The sequence below is a fragment of the Aptenodytes forsteri genome, unplaced genomic scaffold, assembly GCF_000699145.1.
Source record: "Aptenodytes forsteri isolate BGI_AS27 unplaced genomic scaffold, ASM69914v1 Scaffold137, whole genome shotgun sequence".
Taxonomy (NCBI): domain Eukaryota; kingdom Metazoa; phylum Chordata; class Aves; order Sphenisciformes; family Spheniscidae; genus Aptenodytes; species Aptenodytes forsteri.
The window spans coordinates 3,541,249-3,563,122 of NW_008796221.1; the positions used below are offsets into that span (position 1 = coordinate 3,541,249).

General features: G+C 35.0%; 2 protein-coding genes across 2 annotated transcripts in view; one reads left to right on the forward strand and one right to left on the reverse strand.

Annotated features, from left to right (window-relative positions):
• COG5 (component of oligomeric golgi complex 5) overlaps positions 1–21,874 on the forward strand; it is a 194,212-nt gene that overhangs the window by 17,057 nt on the left and 155,281 nt on the right. The gene's annotated exons all lie outside the window — the stretch shown is intronic.
• GPR22 (G protein-coupled receptor 22) lies at positions 15,295–16,882 on the reverse strand. Its single transcript, XM_019474596.1, has one exon. The coding sequence runs from the start codon at positions 16,859–16,861 to the stop codon at positions 15,560–15,562; it is 1,302 nt and encodes a 433-aa protein (XP_019330141.1). The 5' UTR covers positions 16,862–16,882; the 3' UTR covers positions 15,295–15,559.

The window sequence follows — 21,874 nt, forward strand, 5'->3', positions numbered from 1 at the left end:
TTCTTATGCTGAGGTCTCCAGAGCTGGACGCAGTACTCCAGGTGGGGTCTCACCAGAGCGGAGTAGAGGGGCAGAATCACCTCCCTCGACCTGCTGGCCACGGTTAATATTTGGGAACGATGATGACTAAGCACTGCTAGTCAGTATTCTGGAAACAACAGTTTTAATTTGTTGAAAATTGATTTTAGTAGTAACTGTTTGTACTTGTTTGTTTTATAGTGATTATCTCATCCATATCTATTGCAAGTTGGAATTATCTGTACCTATTGTTTCCACAGTGTGCCTTATTAATTGGGTATTAGAATAGTGTAAATAATCTGACCAAAACAGGGAGACTTATTCTGAAGTGATTGCAGATTGGCTGACTGTAATATTTGTCCTTCAGGTTAAATATCATTGTATAAAAACTGTTTCTTTTTAACTGCTGCGGTTTTTGAAGTAACATTAAATATGTGTTATGTGTCTCTACACAAGTATTACTAAATTTGCAATAGTAAGCTGTCTGAACACCTGCCATAGATACTATGGTAGCTATCTTTCACTGCTGCCTCCTTCCCATATCATATTGAAGAATTTAGAGTGTACGATTGCCAAGCCAGATCTTGTGTTGAATCAAACTGCAATTAAAGTGAGGAAGGACTTGGTTACTATCATGTCAGTGAGGTCTTTCACTGCTTGTACACAGAGCAGACAGATTTGTTGATACTAATATTGCTGTGCACAGTTTCTCGTAAGAATCAACACACATCAATCTGGAGGGAAAAGTTGCTTTCATGGTACTTTTGCTTAGGGATTTAGATGCAGTACAATTTACTGCCTTGTGCAAGACCTAGTGTCCTCTAAAATAGCGTAGCACAATGCACTGTTCTGTAGGGATAACTGAACTGATTTGATTAATAGAAATTACACGGCCATGATAGCATGATGCTTTGCCTGGGGTAATTAGTCCTGCTGAGAATGACTGAATTGTATTACTGGCTCAGAGCCATCTGCATTATTTTTGAATGGTGCTGCTTCAGGTGGTACATCTGCATCCACAGTAAGTGCAAATATCTTGCTAAAACCTTTTCTTCTGTCCCTGGTGGTGTTAGCAGTAACACTGCCAGACCTTCACTGAAATTGTTTGGGCTAAAATATACTATGCCTTTCTGTAGTTGAGTGTAATCTTCATGTTCTTCAATTTCATGTTGTTCCTTTTAGTTGTGTTTTTGGTTTTTGGGGGGGTTTTTTGTTTGTTTTTCCTGAGACCGTAAGATGGAAGATTTTGCAAAAAGTTGTTGTGCAAAGTTTTATTTGTAGTATTCCAGGCCAAAAAAACCTCTCTGGTGGGAAGGTCAAGCAGACATACAAATAATTTAAAAGCCTTAATATTTGTAGCTTTAAAACAAAGTGTCTTGAACTGTTTGGAAACTGAGAACTCATTTTTATATAAAAGCTTAATTTTCAGATCAGACTTAGAAAAAATTTTTAAAATAATGAGAAGTTCTTTACAAACATGAAGCCAGCTTCATGTGTGAAACATATAGAACACACTGTCTGAACTGCTTTTCTTCAGCATCTCTGGTAAAAACTGAAAATGGTGGCCTGTAGTTACATGATTAACTGTATATGGTTAATAGTGCATTTAATCACAGCATAATTGTATAATATATAATAAATAAATATATATATACCAGATACTATGTTTCTCATGGATAATACTGGTCATTCTGAGTCAGATACATTGCAAAATAATTATTCTTTATTTTTAATGTGATAACGTTGATAGAACCATTCAGCTTACATTCATACAGCAGAGGCAATTGAAGTTCTTATTTTATACATTGATAAAGGAAAAGAAAAAAAGCATATTTGTAAAGCTTCAATTTACTATGTTTAGAAAGATTCTGGTTTTATTAGTTGATCTGTCTTTTCAAGGAAAGGAGTGCCATGAAAGCTATGGATAGTTAATGCTAACAAAAAATCCTCTTGGATCTAAGAAGATCTTGTTATTTTCTTAGTGTTGTTCCTGGCTTCATGTTTGCCAAAGTCACTACTTGATTTATTGTAAATTAACATAGAAGGAAGAGCTATTCAAGCTTCTGCTGAGTCTTGTTATTTCATGAATTATGCTGTACAACCAAATGTTTTGTGTAATGAGTGTAGAAGCTAGTCCTTGTGCTCTTCTGTAGTTGCTATACCACCCACTTATTTTCTTCTCTGTTTCAATTATGCATACAACAATCTTGTTCTAGGCCATATTATTTTATTTTATGCCATCTTTACCTTTTATGCAGAGTTAAGGAGCTCCTGTGGATATTAATTTATTTCTTGTTGGCTTTTGAAATAAAGAAAAATCTTGATAGTATGTAACAAGTTCATTAATTTGACCTGTTCACTTTAAGATACTGAATTAATGTGCATGTAACAAAATGACTTGCAAAACTTAATACAATTTTTCATTAGTAAGAGGCTAATAGTGTAAGACCTCTTTATCCTCTTTGAACAAGGCAGACAGAATGTACAGATTTTACCATCAAATTGTGTTTTGCTGTGATTAGGATTCCTAGCTTGGAAACTTTATGTTAGACAAAGCATTTTATGTAAATAGTTGGTATGTTTTACTTAATCTCTGGCATGCATTCTTTTTCTAACCATTTTCAATAGAAGACACTAAATAATTACAGGCACATGAGAGAAAAGACTAAGTTTGAATTGATACAAGAAAAAAATATCCTGTTGGAATTTTGTTTTTCAACATAACCTTTAAATTAGTAGGGCTTGAATTTATATTTCCTCAGGTTTTTAAGTTTGGTTTCTGTTAACGTAGCTTCATTGTAGTTTCATTGCTGTGTCACTGTTTTCCAAAGTCATAACTATTCTGATCTCTTGAAATTTAATTTTCTTCATGCATACAGTTCTAGAGAATTAATCCAGGTATAATTGTAATGGTGGGTTTTCTTGATGTCTAGTTTCCTTTAAATGACCATAAACATGTTTCAAATTTGCCATATTGAGTGAATTATGAAACTATTTTTTCATGTTAGCATTAAGCTGATTTCTGCTTTTGATGAGATTAGTCTTTTAGCTATAACTACTCGAAGAATTTGATTTTGCTGTATTATTAAGCATTTGGTAATTTTAGTCTCAAGTTTATAGACCTTGTCAGAGGGCTGTATATCAGATATTTTAAAATTGATTTAGTGTTCCGCTTTTTATCTTGAGGTGTTAACCTGTTCCTGAGAGGTATGTTATTGATGTCCCATTAGCAAGGCTGTGCCATAAATTAATTACAGTGTGTTCAAGTTGCCTTTGCTGTAGCACAAGGAGTATTTCTAACAGTTTTTATCCTGATTCCAAGCCCATCAAAGACTATTTTCTGTCTTTTGCTCTTTCTTGCTCCCAGTTACAGATGTCCACACCTTTTGTTCCTTACATTTCTGGAAAGCTTTGCTCTTTCAACCTCCCTGTCAATCTGATTTTGATTGCTACTATTTCATTATTAATATAAATTTGATCATGATCTAACGTATAGACATTTTGGTTGTAGGCCAGTATTACACTGAGCCTTCTGTACCTGCTTCAGCAGGTACAGAGTAAAATCTGGGGCCTGACAGCTCTTGATTTATTTGCTTCTAACAGTTTGGAGGACTCCGGTGGGAAAGAAATGATAGTGGACAGGAACTAAGGAAGGGGAGAGGGGATGTGATGGACTACCAAAAAGTGTTTTCCACTAGGAGAGGAATTATTATCAGGACAGCAAAGTAGCTGCACCAGTCATGCAGCTGATAAGTTAATATGCATTTAAACTCTCTCGTGTACTGTCATGTGCATGAGGCACGAATAGTGTTTGCCCTCGTAGCACATTCAGTTCTGTGTTTGAGATTAAGCCGGTACTACTTATTTCTTAAAAACGCTGAACCTACAGTATTTTCTGTCTGCTTTGGTAATGTATCAGATGGTCTGGGGCTTTGAGAGCCAGAGGATATATCTGGGGTTTGTAGTCCCACCTGGGTAAGGCTGAAACAGAGGGGCTTGGGAATTTTGAAAGAGGAACTGGTTGGAAATGAAGAATGGAAGGAGTGATGGAAGAGGAAAGTTGTGGAAGAAGGTCTTGGTAATTACACTATCCTATCTTTTCTCATTAATGAGCTTAAACGTAAAGGCCAGGTCTCGTACGGTGGGTTTTTTCCAGTTTTTGTTCGTTTGTTTTCCAATTAGTGAATTTAAATGTGTGACTTTAAAATCTGAAAATTATAGTTATATTCTGTTTCTCTAATTACAAAATTCCTCTTCTGCTCTCTTCTCAAAGTATCTCTGTAGAGCAGAGAGGAATTATACCAAACCTGTTTCTGTTTTGCTGTTAAGGAATAGTTGTTCCCCACCAGAAGGAACCATCCCAGCTGGTAAGGGTGTTTGGACCTTGTTTTGTTTTACCCCTTGATCATTTTAAGTGTTTGAACAGTAAGTGTTTTTGTGTTTGTTAGCTAGGGTGTGTCATGACAGTGAAGATATGAAAGGATTTGGAAGAACCAGTAACATAGACAATCTTACTGTTGTGAATGCTTGTGTTTAGCCAAATACAGAAGAAATAAAATTTCAGAGTTTTTTTTTTTAATTTTTTAATTACTTTGAAACAGTTATGACTGTGTAACTAGTACAATCTTAGGGCATCTTTGAGTTTTGAGACAAAGTATTCTGTTACTGGGTAGTCATACTTTTTGAATAAAATACCTATTTAAAAGTAGAAGTGAAAGGTAGTGTCTGTTTCCAGGTGACATACAAAATTTATCAAGACCCAAAGATATCTGCAAACTCTGTCTGCCTTTGAATCTAGTAATTTTTTGTGCACTGACTTTAAAAGTCTGTATTAGTTTAAAAAAAAAAAAAAGTGCACACCAAAGATGAGAAAAGAGTTTAAAAGAATTACTTTTGGCTGAGAGAGAATGGAAGAGAGACAGAGGTTAGCTGTGAATCTCTGAAAGATTATCTTTTTTGCATCTTGTAAATTATCAATACATTGTAGAGAGTAAGAATAGCTGGCAAGAGTTTGAAAAGAATTTGTAGTGTCTTTTACATATTATATATACAAAGAAAAAAGTATCTACTCACAGGTGTCTATGTTCATGAAGAGAAAGGCAAGTTGGATTCCATAATTTAAAATAATGAGTGAACACAGGGATATCTGCAAAGCAGAGAGATGTCATCTCGAAATTGAGTGGTGGTGTATTCTCACTGTATTTCAATAGGACTCAGAGTACCTATTATAAACAAACAAGTCAGTGACACTAACAACTAATATGGAAAAATTCAGTTCTGTAGAGTTTGACACCATTTACAGCTAGAATGATGCATCTGAAAGAGCGCGGATCTAGTCATCTGTTCTGCTCTGTGTGGAGGTTCTACAAGGAAATAGCAATTTTATGTTTCAGGCAGGTCTGCATATGCAGTCTGAAGCTCTGGTAGGAATTGGCATTTATAACTTTCTCTGTTCTCCTCTTCCTTTCCTGAGCATTTAGGTACTTGGAAATTCAATAGTAAGCTGCAGGCTAGTTTTCCCAGAACCAGAGTAATGATCTCTAAGGTGATCAGACTCAGTGGTTTCAGATTGTCACATCCCCATGGGAAGGTGTGGAGAAATGTCACAAGTATTTTTTCTAGGGGAGTTGGCTGAGGGTAGCTAGGAGGATGTGCGCTTCCTTTTGTTTATATATGGCCAATGGTGAAATCAGTTGTTTAGTGGTCAAGGAAATAACACTGAGAAGCAGTTTATAATATTGATCTTTTGCTTTCTGCTAGGACTGAAGCATTTATTAGTGCATAGCCCGGTGGTTGTACTGAAGAAGAACATGGTTAGTTCAGAAATAGCACTTCAGTATTGTGTTAAGTGTCTGAGAAAACAGATTTTTTTTTTTTTCTTTTTGAACAATCAGGTTCAGAAATAGTCAGGGTGAGAGAGAATAGAAATAGATTAAATGGACAGGTAACTTGTGATCACCAAGAAAAAGAAGTGAGCATTTGATTAGAATGCTCACTGGAAGATCAAATAATGGTGGTAGCAAATCATGTTTGGAAAATTTCATTGGGGGTAACAGAATGAGAAGTTACAGTAGAAGTATCTGTAAATGCATATAGATCAGAGCGCCAGCTAACAAAATCCAAAAGATGTTACTTTCACAACCCACTGAATTAAACCAGAAAAATGGAAGCATTGCTGTGTAAGCATGTTTCTGAGATAGGTGGAAGAATGATGTTGGGAGCCTAGACTGTTTGTGTTCTGTGGCCAGTGGCAAAAAAAATCACCATTTTCTAACACAGGAATTATCAACAAGGAGAAACATTATTCTGTATTCTCTTATAATAAATAAACTTATTGGATTTGGAAGTCACTTATTGCCAGAGTGGCAAGTCATGATGCATAGGGCAAACTGAGAAGAGACCCAGTGTTTAATGTTTCATTTTTGAAAGAGTTAATTTTTCAATGCAGAGGATCTTCCGTTCAGTATTTTGGACAAATATATTTAGACAAACTTGAAAGTCGAAAGCTTACCGAGAAGACTATATTAGATTGTGAAATACTGGCTTTTTGGCAATCAAGAAAGAGGGTAGTCCTGGCTAAAGGCCTGTTCTAATGTGGTGACAAAGCAAAGACAACAACTATAATTGGAAAACAATGTATAAACACAACTGAATACATTACAAATGTAGAGTATAGATATGATAAATTTAAAATATTGCAGAAAAATCCATGGCTGGCAGGAACCAGAAAGACACCTATCACGGAATAACCTTATTAATGTACAGGTTTCCAGATTGTTCATAAAGATTTAGAATAGGAAGATTTTTCAGTAAATGCTCTTGCTTTATTTTTGAAGGCAGGGTAATTTGGGTAATAAAGTAAGGGTACCTTGTAATCCAACAATAACTAAGGAGAACGTTATACAAATGTACTAACTTCCCAGAGCCATTCATTTGTAACTCCTTACTGAATGGGGAAGGGGAAAGTCCAGTTTGTGTTGTTCCAACATTCACAAGGAGAAAAAGGGCATTTCTGTTGCAAAGTCAGTTAGACACAGAGCTGCTGTAGAAAAATAGTAGAGAAGTTGAATTCATTTGAAAGAAGAATTCAGGAGTACAAAGCTGAATTAATGATAGTCAACTACATTTTTATGGAAAATATGTGTTGTCAAACAAATTTGTGTGTTTTGATTACTTAGTTGATTAAAGAAATTGTGTAGATGCATTATAGATTTATGTGCATAATCTACAATTTAGATGACTTAAATCTTCCTTAAGGTGTTGTTCCCCTAAGTAAGTACTTAAATAAGCCATCTTCTCCTCACCTCACAGTTGCTCTACATTCTTGGTAGATAATTTTCTTGCTAGCGGAGCTGGAAGAGAGGAACAGAGGTAAGTAAGGTAGTGGTAGTTTTCTATGGGTGTACACTTCAGATTAAAGCAGGCTACGGGAGGAGAAGCAGCTATGAATGGGCAGAGCACCTTGAATGTTCAACACGTACACATAACATGCTTTTTAAATAAAAAAAAGAAAAAAGTATGATCTCTGTTTTTACAGATATGAAAATATGGTACTAAACTTCTGTAAAGCATTGGAATTGGACTGCATCCATGCTGAGATTGCTTTACCAATGTTGTTTCTGTTCTAGCATTCATGCAGCTATGTCAGGCAAATCTCTACTTCCACAATTGGTATAGGGAATTGTGCTGTACAGATAAAAACATAGTTTTGTGGATACCTATGAATAAATGCAATTATACATGTCACAGTAGGAGATTAAATGGGCTCTTATTCTTGAAGATTAAGACTGTAGAGGTGCATTCATGGGGAGAAAATAAACGGTCGCAGAAGGGCTCTTTGATTAGCAGAGAAAGAAATGACAAAAGCTAAGGACTGGAAAATGAGGCCTGGCAAATTCAAGTATAAAATAATTGAAAAATGAGATTGTGTACACAATTTTGTTGTAATTCCTCAAGTAAATACTGGTTGTTCAAATCTTAAACGTAATAACCAATTTTATCCTGTTCATTTCTAATGAAAGTGTGAGCCAGTTCAGGTTAAAAAAGTCTAACCAAATAGCTGTGAAAAGAAGACTGAAGTCTAATCTTTGTTCGGGCCCTGGATGTGAGCCAGTATTCCTGTAACTGTCATTTCTGCCTTGCCTTAAAGATTAGTGAAGGTGTTGCTGTATGTAATACAAAGTAATGAGTAGTGTAGAGTAAGATTTAATTCTTGCACATATGAAACAGCTTTAAAAATAGGCTGTTTTCACAGGAGTAGTTTTTCCTCTGTCTCCCAACTCACGCACGTAATTTTCAAATATTAGTTTCATCAAGAATTTTATGGACTCTTCTCAGTTATGGTTTGAAAAGTGAAATAGTCCAGTCTTTTTATTTGTTTACCATTTAGGTCCAACCTTCCATTGCTCACAGGAGCCAAATCTGATTACTGGCTTTGTTACCTTAAAGGTAGACCCTCTTCAGCGGAAGAACAGTATGGTCTTGTATCTCTTTTCATGTCATTTCAGGGAAAGAAGTGAAGACCTAACTTCATTAAAAGAAGGAACATCCTACTATTTTGAGAACATACTGTTTCTGTAGCAGATTGTCTACAATTCCAAAGATTCCCCCCCCCCCCCCCCTTTAGCTGACCTAGCTTGCAAACTAAAGATGTAGTAGAAACTTGAGGTTTTTGACTGAAAAATTCCCCCCCCCCCAATTTTTAGCTGACCTAGCTTGCAAACTAAAGATGTAGTAGAAACTTGAGGTTTTTGACTGAAACAAAATTAGGGCATAACAAAGTCTTAGTGACTGAATCAAAAGTTTCCCACTTTTATTCCACTTTATTTAAACTGCTTCTGGAATCTGCACTGTAAGCTGTACAACTGAGGCCTAAGATTTGTCAGAAGCTTCTGAATACATTAATCTTTTTAAAGATGTCTTTAACTTGTCTTCATGTGCATTTTTTTGTGCTTTATCCATGTTTGATACGACTGCAGATGAGCTTTGTAGCTCCATTTTATATTTATGGGCGTAAAACCTCATACAGTTGAAATTATTAAGCTTAAATGTTTGTTCCCATTTAAACATAGAATTTGAAGTGATTCACTCAATTTGGAAATTTCTTATGATTTGATGTTTGCTTGGTAACTGTTCAGAAGATGAATTTATAATTCAAGTAACACTTGTTTTTTTTATTACATGCAAATATACTCCTAGAAAGTCTGTTGTGTCTGAAAAAAAATCTCTCATGAAATACCTTACTTACTGACTGCAGTAGCAACAAATACATATGCTAAATCTTCTTATTTTAGCTATAGTGTACTCCATATATGTGCAGGTGTGTGGTATTTTGGCAAAACACAAAAAATTGGTTTTCCATTAGAGTTCTTTTTGGGTTAGGTATTTAGTCTGTAGAAGCCACTGTTTTGGTTATTGAACCACATAACTTTGTTAAAACCTTTGCTTTGCCCACAAATTCTTTTCACATCTTTTGTTTTGTTCCTTCTCATTCATTGATAGGTCTCACTTACTAGCTAGTAGAGCTGTTAGCAGGAATAATAGATCTTCCTCATTATTGTTAAGGTGCTTTACAACAGCGGTGCTCACATTCACCTCTCGTTTTGTGATGATTGCAAATAGTGTTCTTTTCCCATTTTTCCTTATGCAAGTTTTCAGCACACTGGTAAATGCAACCTAATACACAAAGTATCACTGATATTTGTAGTAATTTACTAATGTGGGAAGCTGTCCTTTATTTCTTCTTCTCCCTTCTTCCTTCTCTCTGTTTATTTGTGACAGGGATTTATGAAAAATATCTTGAAATAAGATTTGGAAGAAAACCATGGTACAGAGTAGCAATAGTTTGTCATCAGTTATTGTGCTTTTTTTCCCCCTACTAATTGAGTTTAAATTGAGTTTAATTTGAAGTAAAATCTCACAACAGATTGTGAGAGATCCTAGTACAGTTGAAAGTAAAGCTGTGCTAATATTGCTCTGTTAATAAGTCTGACATAGCCAGAGTGACAGATTTTACAGCAATAATGTTGTTTCAGCAGTGACATTGATTTGTTTGAGATATGGTATCGAGTTAAACTATTGCAAGATAGGGTAGGAAGTTAGAGATCATAGCAGAGTAACAGAAACCAAAAGTATACTTCCAAAAACCTAGCTTGGAAAGGAAACAAGGGCATGCTGTTCGCCAACAGCTTTGTGCCGGCAGCCTGCCCGCCTGCTTGCCTGGCTGCGCAGTGTCAGGATACAGAATGAGGATATAGAAATGCTTATATTCAAAGGATATAATTCATTCAAACTATAAAAAATAAATTATGTTTTAGTAATTGCAGGTTCTCTACCTACCACAGAACTTTCACTATAAATCTTCTGTTTTTTCATTTCAACTGAATTTCTTTTCATTGTGTGAGAATTTCTTTGTAAAATAGGAAAACAGCTGATACAGAAATCTGTAAAGTAAATACACAGGAAGATATTTCTTCCGTTCTGGCTCAATTTATAATTATCACTGAAGTGTAATTTTAACAAAGAACATAAAGATGTCTAATGATATTTCTCCTTCAATTTATTACTCTACAAAAATAATTAAATTGAGATAAAGAAGCAGTGATTGAAAACATACTGTGGTAGTGAAACACACTCGAAGCTATCTGGCCAATACTGATTTGAGGGAAAATTCAGTAACATTTTAAAAAAATTATCACTGGGAACAGACATCTAATAACATTTTCTTTTCAGATCTGTTCTTGGAATGCATGTACTCTGTATGTACTTTGTACTCAGTAAAATGTATAGTTTATCTCTAGGAAAAGAGGTGGTAGAATAGTGCACGCTCTCGGTGCTGTCATCCCACTCAATGACTCAAAGATAAGTTCTTCTTGTATTTTTGTTTATTATAATCTAAAAAATAAGGTTAGCATTATTTCCATGGCAGGTGCATGTTGCCCTCCACCCTTCTGTGGTCCTGATGGCCATAGCTGCCTTAAAGCGGTTCCTTCCACCTTCTGCCCTTTTCCTCTTGACCTATACTCTCCACCTACTTCACATCCTTCTTCTTGAACACCCATTGGGTATGAGTCAATTTTGATTTTCCTATTAGTCAGTTATTATGTCTGGGTTTTTTTCTTTTTGCTTTTTTTTTTTCTTTTTTTTTCAGAACGCCCCCAGCAAAACAAAATCCAAATCCTGTGTTTAATTTTGCTTCTTGAATTGCACGAGTGATCTATGAAGTAGAAAAAGGAGAAGGTAATTACAGAGTCAGATTCTTCTCTCCTGTTGGTGCAAGACAAATAAATTCAGTGATATTACAGCAGAATGTGTGAAGTGGGAGTGGAATTTGGCTGTTACAAAGCTGGAAGATTTTAAGACAGAAGCTGATTGTCCTTAGCTATATGTTGGAGGTATTTTGTTTGAACAATGGGGGAGGGAAATGTAAGTTAGTGTATTCTATATTTTTTAATACTACACTGAAACTTTACTAAAGAATGCTGAATTCTCTCCTTTTAAAAGACTTTAATGGCAATTGGTAACTAAAACACTTTCTTCGGAGGAAACAAACATATGTCTAAAATATTCAGCTATCAGAAAATTCTGATGACTAGCACATGCATTGATGTTGAAAAAGAACTATTATGTGCATTGCAATATGATATATGTAACAGTTAACAGAGCAGAAAAATTCTTCCTTGTGCCCAGGTAAATTATATTGCTTGTTGAATGTATTATTTCATCTAAAAAGAAGACAAAAAAAGAAAGGTGCTGGTGAGGAAGAGAAGGCATATGTGTGGTGGGGCATAGTGCCTGTCTCTCCAGTTCAGAGATACTCTTATCAAAAACCCTTCCATATAAATATAAAATAGATGCTAATGTTGAACTCCACTTTTGGTGCGTATGGATGTATAATAATTATGTATTATGTACATGTGTGTATTTATGTAACAATGAAGGAGGAGAGGTGTATTGATCTCACATGTATCCGGATGCATACATTTTTAATCTAATATATTTAGAAATCACTGAAGTGATTCCTATTCCCCTGGCACTAATGAAGTAAACAGAACTTCTGATCATGTAGCAATGCCTTGTAATCCGTAAAAATTGTTGCCAATGTGAAACTAGATATTTGTGATGTATTTACATTTCTGTTTCACTGGTTTGTGATGTACTAGTGTATTAAGGTGTGCTTCTTGAATATTCTAATAGATACTGGCACTATACTCAGCTTTTTTGTATTTTTAGTGTGAGTTAATCTCATTTTACAATGTAAAATTGAATGGAAATGCATGTGAAGTTAAAAGACAACATAGTCAGATACCAGCTAATACTTTAGGGACAGAGAACATGTGGAAACTGGTGGTGGTTGCCTCTGTTTCTGAGACGTATTTGCTGGAATTACTATTTTTAGAGTCCTGTACAATTCCACTTGCCTTAGGCTGAGTGGTGTGAAATGTAATTGAACTAATGACTCACTGTGGTGAGATCATTTTTAAGAATGTAGTGGGCTTCTTATTGTACAATACTATGGCATATATTTGCCCTTTTTTCTCCAGTGATGCTGCCTATTTTTGCGTTCTGTTTTAGTCTGTCTGTCAAGCACCCACGGCACACCTTCATATCCCTCCTAAAATCCTCTTTTGTATCTGTAGGATATACAGTGTTCCTTCACTAGTTACTCTTCATTTTGTCTTGTTTGTGTTAAATCTGTCGTCTTTGTGGTACAGATCATGTATGATTCTGTTTTATAATGACTCCTGCGTGTATATAGGATTGCACATATTCTTACTTGTGTTACTCTCTGCTCTATGCAGAATTTTCTTCTGCAGACCTCAAAGTATACTCCAACATGGTATAAATCCTTTTTTTTTTCTTTATTTAATGAAAGATGAAGAATAGTAAATGTAAAAATGAACTTGCTTATATTCTTAAAGGCAATCAGTGACTGTGATCGACGTAGCCTTTAAAACCTGACTTAATCTCTCTGACTAATTCCTAGGCTGTGTTTTCTCTTTGTTACGAAGTACTGCTTCATTGAATCTGACTTTCTAATGAATGAGCTTTTAACACTAAACATGTAGTTCTTGAGGATTTATTTAATTTTAAAAAGTAAAGTCATGTTGTCAAGAAACCTTTCGAGTCTGAAAGCTTTTCTTAAATGCTTATTTCAGATAAGGACATGATGTAAGCTTATTCATGTGTTGTGGTCATTATGATTTCTTTCTTCTTTTTAAATAAATGAATAGTATTTTTAATTGATTTAAGTATGCTTTATTGAAAGTTAAGTAATCAGTTGAATCATATTATGCCATTAACCCTAGACATCCTACTTTCTCCTTCCTTCAGTGTTCAGAATACAGAGGATAGCTAGGCAGAGGAAGGAGGAAGTATTAAAAAAAAGAAGAAACAATAGTTCCTGCTTACATTACTTTTCAGAACAGCTTATTCCTGAAAGTATGTTTTTGAAGTAGTAAATTTGGGATTTTTTAAAAAAAAAGCTTCTTGCATAAAACCATTAAGTTTACTTCCCCCCTGCAACCTCTCAGATAAGATGAAGGATTTAAATTCTTATAGGAAACTAGGGATAGCTTCGATGAAATCAACACTGTAAGTGGGTACAGTTGAATGCAGGTGTTGTTGGGCTAGCTTTTAGAAAAAAGCCAGTGAAATTATGTTTGAATATATGTTACACAGTAATTTTAGATAACAAATTATTATCAATTAGATAATAAAACTTCTAGGTAGAATTTGGATGATTGTAAGTGGCTGGTCTTTGTGGAATATGGAGCTGTTGTATTTTTTTTTTTTGTCTTCTGTTCTGGTAAGCTAAGCCATGAGCCTAAGTAAACTAAGGTACATTACAAGTACTGCTTTTTTTTTTTTTAACCACAAAACCAGTTTTGGCAATACACGTATGATTAATAACTTAATGATGTAATGGAAAATAACTTTTTGCTCCCTTAAAACCACACTTTTTTTTTATATGCAGTTTCAGAAAAGTGCTTCAGAAATCCTCATTTTTTTACGTAATAGTTTAGTCAAACTAGCTCTCATATTCAAGGATACGCTCTGCTTTTTTTTTTTAATAGAAGCCAATACTTATTGAGAATTAGCCTTTTAATTATACTGGTAGCTGGTGACACACTGAGCAGTTTATATAACAAGACAAGTGAAATCATGCTAATTAATTTTGCAGATTTTTGTTTTGTTTCCCCCTTCCCCCCATAACTGGTAACTTAGTCATTGAATATAGCCACTGTTCATTGAAATGATGAATTTTTTAAGCATGGGGTAGTGCAAACCACTCAACAAACTTTTGTTTGGGTGAATATCTTAATTCTTGCTTACAGTGCTATGGATGATGGTGACTTCTTAAGGCTGCTTGATTCTTCATTGCAGGTATAAGATGAAATAGAAAAAGAGGATGTAGAATGATGATATACCATGGCCGTCCAGGAAATACAGAAATAGGGTAGCTAACAGTATTGGTGATTGGTTTGTGACAAAGCAGTTGCATGGCTAGAACTGAACATCATCGAAGGAGAAGTGAAGTCAAAATAATACAAAAGTTATTGAGGGCAAGAAGATTATCTTCTACTTTAGCTGTGGCACTTGACAGCCATATCTATCTATGTAGATGGATGGTATGAATGAAAAATCTCTGTATGAAAGGTCCTCATGTCATACTGGAGGTCTAGCTAAACCCTATCAGTGTGAAAATCTAAGCCTTTGCACAGGAATGGCTTTGTTGGTTGGTTGTCTTTTAGCAGGAAGCCCAATAACTTGTCTGTGGTTTTTGCCTTCATTTAGCCTTCATTTTCCCGTTAGCCCCTCCACCCCTCCTGTGTAATTATTCAAAGTTGTATATTTTGTATGTAGAAACTGTGGATCTGAGATTGTATACGCAAGATTTTTTACTTTTCTTAAAAGTACTCTCAATTTTGGACCAACGTGAATTCTCCCCTCCCCCCATCAAAATTAACTGATTCTGAACCATTAATTGAAGGACATCACGTAAATGGCTTTGTCTACATGTGCATGGTAATTGCATGCTGGAGAAAATTGAAATAAGTAGCTATCTAAATATGAGGTCAAAATGTGTCCAAGTTGTAGCTGTATAGCATTCAGAATATCTCTGATCAATACTGTTTATGAATTAAATTTAAAAAAACCAAATCATGCAAAATGTTGAATTTGTGCTTTAGAAAAGTATTCCTGAGTGGAATTTTTGTTTAAAAATTCTTTTATATTTACAGAGAAACTGAGCCATACAAATATTTTTAAAAGTTTGCACTTCTTTAAGGCTATTTATTTTCTAAAAAAGAGGATTTGAATATTTTTGACAAATATACACATGGTATTATGCTAACAAACTGCCATGCAACATATATCTTACATAATGAAGAAATTGAATATACAAGACCTACTCTATTTAACATATATATTGAAAATTTACAGTCTCGCCAATAGTTAAAAAAAGTTTTTCTTATTTGGCAGTATTTTTCTACAGTTTGTTCAAATATTCCGCTTGATGTGTTTTGGTGAATACTGAAATCTAGTCAGTGACAACCTGAGGTACTAAACATTTCTGCCTTACTTCGTTGTCTTCAAAGGTAATCTTTTTGTTCCTTTTAGGCTCTATCCATGAGTTGTGTATTACAGCATTATTTGGCATGGGATCTGCTTCCACTATTGAAACAACTCGCTTTTTCATCTTACTTTTCAGAACTTTCTGAAACTTTTGCCTCGTGAATGCATAAAGTAGAGGGTGAAATATAGTTGTTCCGTATGCCATTACTAGAAAACATAATCGCAACTTTACCAAAAGGTCACTTGGGCCCAAACATAAGATGGTGGTGTTTAAAACAGAGATGGGTGTCCAGCAGAGAAGGAATGTTGAGATAATCAAGAGGGACATTCTGAAGACTCTCTTTTGCCGTTCTCGTCGCTCCCGGTGCCGTTTTACAGCTCGGCGTAGAGCAATTATGACAGACACAGAAGTCCTTACGCCAAAGACGACATTTCTTCCTCCACTGCTGTGGGACACGTCCGTAGTCTCATGCTGAGTGGTCAAAGAAATAGTTTTTTTCTTTCTAGCTTTCTTCTTTTGTCCCGTTGTAAATCTTGTACCAATCCGAATATTTAGAGCCTGGAGTATTTTGGTGTATGTAATTAGCATTACTATAACAGTGAAGAAAAAGATTGGAATCTGAACGAGAAGGTGGTAGTACATTCCTAGCTCAGTGTGGTACTCGTTTGTACTCACGCACAAAAGTGTCTTATTTTCCCAAGTACTTGCGCTTCGAAGACTGAAAAAGTTGACTTCAATGAAAGGAATCAGGAAGGAAAAAAGTGAAATGATCCATATGGATGTCATTAATATCACCGCCCTTCCCATGGTCAGAATTCGATTGGCAGGTTTTACGGAGATGTCATATCGGTCCAGAGTGATAGCAAAGACGTTGATTGCAGTTGAAACGCTTGCAAAAGATACACAAGCCTCATGGAAGCAGCAGATGAGAGCAGTGTTACTCTCCAGTGAAAGCAGAAGGATAACTATAGTTAGAGGAATACATCCCACACAAATTATTACATCAAGTACATGAAGGTTCATTGTAATTATGTTACTGACAGAATTGATTAAGTTGGATTTCATACAGTAAAGTACCAGCACGGTGAGGTTGCTGCCAAGTCCCAAAACAATTTCTAACATCAAAAATCCAGTGAGAGAAACTTGAAAGCTTAATGGATATGACAGTGGTCGGTACATGTTGGTGTCGATGTCATCAATGGCATCTCGAACTGTAATGTTAGATTCAGACTGCATGTTGACTTCCAGAATGGGGGAGAAACACATTCTTTTGTTGCAGTTGTTTTTTCTCCTGAAAGATGAAATAAAATATGGAACTGTTTGATTTCTTTTTTTAACACTTAGTGTAGATAAATGCTGAGGAAGGAGCAGGGAGGAAAAGCATCTACTCTTATCAAACTCTTGATTTACTGTATGTTTAGAGCTTTGGTTGGCATGGACTCAAAAGCCTGAGGATCTAGAATAAGGTCTTTCCTTTTTAAAGGAATGCAGGATTTGTTTAAAAAAAAAAAAAAAGTGAAAAGCTTCCACTTAGGGAGACAAGGCTTTATTTATAGCGATGTGGTTTTTACAAAGGGCCCATTTGTTGAATAAACTATAATTGCGCATTGCCTTTGTATTGCGTTGAGGGTCATTTTAGAAGAAAGTTGTTAAGTATTAGCAAATTAGTACTCAAGATCATTTTAAAAAGGCTCTTGTGGAAAAAGAAAGTGATAGGAACAGGGAGCACTGTTGCTTATGTATCATAAAAAGAACATTTAAATTATTTATGGCAATTTAGCAGCCTCTTTCTTATGAAGAGTTTGCAATAGTGTTGTGGGCTGAAACTTGAAGTTCTGTAATTCAGCAGATTTTTACAGAGCTTGAAGACTTCTGTTCGCTTTTATCTTGTGTGCATCTACATGTATGAAACTTACCACTCCAACAACTTTATATAAGTATCTATAATTTCAAGTGCAAAACTTATGTGGGTTTGGGGGAATGGAGTTTATTATACAAATACTACATTTCCTTCTTCTGATTTGAATATTCAATTTCTTTGAGAAATCAGTGCCTACATGGAATGGAAGAGTATTAAATTTTATTCCAGAATAGATTTAAGGGAATAATTTTAGAAAATAATGCTTAAAGAGAAAATTGTCTCTTTCAGGGTTTTGGGTTTGGTGGGTTTTTGTGTTGTTTTTTTTTTTTTTAATACAAACTGCAATTAAATCCAACGGAATTATATACATAGCATGTTTGTCTTAGGAATAAATGAGATTCAAAAAAGGTAGCATTTATTACATCTAGGAGATTTTTTATTTTGTGGCTCATCTGCTTTGTTTTACACATGCTGACAGGTTGCAAATGTAGCAGCTGCATGTAATACCTGATGTTTGTTTATATTGTCAGCCAGCTCTTGAGTTTGTAATGAAATGAATAAATAAAAGAGAGGTTATTCAATTTCTTGTTATGATACTTGAGGGGTTTGTTTTTTTTTTAGGTAGCTTTAAATTTAAGAGGGGACATACTTGGCATGAAAATAAATTTAAATGCAGACCTTTGTTCCATTCTGAATACATTAAAAATGGATAGCACTAAGGTGAACAAAAATGAGCTCTTTTTAAATGAAAGTATGAATTAAGCACACTTGGGATACAATATGCAAATGGATTTTATCTGCAGTTCTGAAAAGCCTCAATTGCACAATACTATTAATTGCAAATTGTATGATGAAAATTCTTGGTATGCTTCAACAGTTATTTCACATGTACGTCTTATATACAAAAGATGTAAATTAGAACATATTAGTCTCAGGTGTGAAACGAAACAAGAAATATTTCAAAAGCTTTGTTTAATTTCTAATTTAGGCAACCTCTGTTAGGTTTATATTAACCCTCAGGAATACTATTTCCTCTGTGTACACTGTCCTGGCTGTGAATGGATTTCAAGAAACCATTCCAAATGCATTACTGGATAAATGGAGTTGTTTCGTCTTAGCAAAAGCAAGGAGGAAATCAAAAGCAGGTCTGCTAAAACAAATTATGGTCTTAACACTAACATTAGGCCAACTGAAATTTTGTGCAACAGAAAACTTCAGATGTGCTAAGTCTTATGAATAGATTAAACATCACCTCCTTGTTGCATTGATTAGATTTCAGTTAAATAAAAGCAGAAATGTCAAGGCAGGGAGCTAATTTACCCAGTGCATTGCCCTTCTGGACAGTGCCTGTTCCCTTGCAAATGCTGAGCGGAGGTGGGGTGCATGCAACTGCTGACCTACCTGTTCTCTGCGCCTCAAGGGCCTTTCAGATCATTGCAGCAGCTTGTCATAAATTGATACATGGTGTCACTGACAGATATTTGACATGCACTGTAACCTGGAAACCAAGCAGTAGCTGGGCTCTTATTTCATTCCTTGCGGGTTTTTTTTTTCTTTTTTTTGTTCCAGCACTTCAGCAGCAAAAAATTCTGATTAAACATGGGGACTTCTTAATTGCCTTACTTCTACAGACCAGTGCATATTCTGCTTGTCTGTTCTGAGTTTCAAGCCAGCAATAACAAATAAACCTTCTTTTAAGTGATGTTAATTTCTTTCCCCTGTTGCATTTTGTAGCAGCCTGTTTTTATTTTCCAGGTTTAAAAAAAAATAATTTCTGATCTCTGTGTTCAGAGTGTATGTAGACATCCTTTAGTTTATGGTTGTGTATTTCTTTCTGTAAAATTCCTGCTCATTACTTTTGAGTGATGGCTTAGTCAAAGAAGTTGCTATACATCATAAAATCCAGTTCATGTGCTTTGAGAGTAACCATGAGTTACCTAATTTGGTTTATTTTCATTTAAGGAGAATACATAACAGACCATAAAATTGAGAGAAAAATATCCATTAGTCATTATGACAAATAAGTTATTTAATGAGTAGTATAGAAAAAGCTTGGTTAAACCCTTATTCAGCTTGCTGGTGAAGTATGCATATTCTCCTTTTGGGAATTCATGTTTCATTGTTTCTTCATGCATCAGTAGTTTCCACAATTCTGGTTTTAAATTATAAATCCCTCTTTAAGAAATGCTCACCATTTTAAGAATCGATCATTGCACTCTTCTTGTAATGAAAATCTGAGCAGATGTGTTAGTCTTCCATGTATATTGTTGAAGTGTCGTGCACGTAAATGGTAATACAAGTGTGTTCCATGTTTTGTTTCTAATTCCTTTATGTCTTAAGAATACATTTTAGTGATGGATCCTGCTGCTTGTAGGTCATACAGCTAGAAAGATACCCGGTCAACTGCATTCTTCATATTGTCAGTTGTAAAACTGAATTAGTTGCTGCATGCCCTTGTGAAGGGGAGGAAAAAAAAGGTTAAAAGTAGGGCTTATAATTTCAAAATAAAGTAATGCAAGAATATATTTTCTAATATCACTTATTTCATGAATAAAAGATCTCTAAAATTGGATCGTATAGATTACATAGAAAATCAGTTAGTGTGTTCACTATTTGCTAGTAAAATCATGTCATCCTTCTGTCAACTTATATGAATTTAGTTTTTTTCGACAAGTTTCCTGTTCTCCAAATAGTGCAGGTTACAAAAAACCCCGACTAGAAGCAATAGCTGTTGGATGTAGTGTGTCTGTGACTACAGCTAGAAAATGTAGTTTTATAGCTCTTGTGGGCAGGTAGTTTATACATACAACTCTCTTGTCTTCTAATGAGAAATTGAGCAGAGTCAATGAGCTTTATAGGAAATATGTTTTTGTTTAATTTGCACACTGTTATAATTTCCTTTCTTGAAATCAGTGTTTAGCAAATCCGTGTTTTTAATAAATGGCTTGAATGTACAGGGTAATGAAAGAAATAAGTTTAAAAAAAAGCCCAACAAAAAAGGGGGATTTCTTGAGCAATCAGAGATTAGTCATATTAGCCAACCTTCATAAAGCAGTAAGTGTACACTAATTACAGACTATCTGATCCTTCAAAGAGTAACTGAATAAATCTGTAACATACTTAACTGCCAATATTTGGGAATACTGCTGAGGGAGGAAAAAAATATTCCCGGTTGGCTTATGTGTTTTTTTTCCCCAATACTGTATTAGCTTAAACTGTACTGTCTTTATGTTGTACAAACAAAACAGGTTCTTAATATTCTACAAGACTTTCATACAAAATAACATTTTTCTACCATTGTGTTTTTAATGGGGAGGGGGAGATAGCATTTGAATATTTCCTGGTCTCAAATATAACAAGATACTAGCACTTAATGTAAGTTGAATCTGATCTCTTCCCTTTTTTCTCCAATTTTTTTTGTTAAATGTTGCTTGTTCTGCATATCATAATAAGGAACAGATCTTACCTCCACTAAAGATTTGATAATCGATGCAGGTGAAGCAGTTCCAGGTTGGAGGGATTCATTTTGTTCACTTGTTAGCAGAGTAGAAGGGAAAGAGGGTAATAAGCATATCTTCAAAAAATGACCTTAATGAAAATTTGTGCCTGTACTGTGCCATTGTTTCAGCATACTGCTAATGTATACAACTGCTTTAGTTCTGGTTTACAGGCTGCTGCAGTCTCCCACTCTTCCTACTGTAGAATCAATAAGCATCTGAAAAGACATAATGAAAGTAATTTAACATACTGAAGGCTTCTTGTCTCCAGAGACACCACTGAGATTCAAGCTTTCTAAAAAAGAAAAGCAGTGCTTCTGAGAGGAAAGCTTGCGATGGGCAGCTTTTGCAGAATGACAGCCTACCTTGTCGCTTCTCCTCACTGCAGAGAGATGCAGTGCATTCACTAATTTTGATTGGTCAGTGATGTTGGGCTTAAATTGTGCTTCATATATGGGATTGATCCCCCCCCGCCCCGATTTATATAAGGATTCTTTTGTAAAAGGACTAAATTTACAAATGATTTATGAATTCTGGAATATATTAAGGGTATGCCAGTTTTATTTTTGCCTTTTCACTCTTTACTTTGTGTACACTGGAAACCACATGACACTGAAAAAAAATGGGATTAAACATTTATTACTTAAAAAGCTTCCAACAATCTATATTTGAATTTGCCTACTTTCCATTTGTGATTTTTTTTTTCTTGGTCCTAAGAACATCTCTGAAATAAAACTGCCTCTTTGAGCCATGCTGAATTTCACCTGATATGTTTATATGCAAGTGAACATTCAGGTCTTGTCTTGAATAAATTATATTCAGAACAAGTTGGTACCCGCATGTATATTAGGAAAATTTCTATTAGGATTCACAGAGATTATTCAGACCCTTAAAATGAGTTGATAATTCAGTTTAATGCAG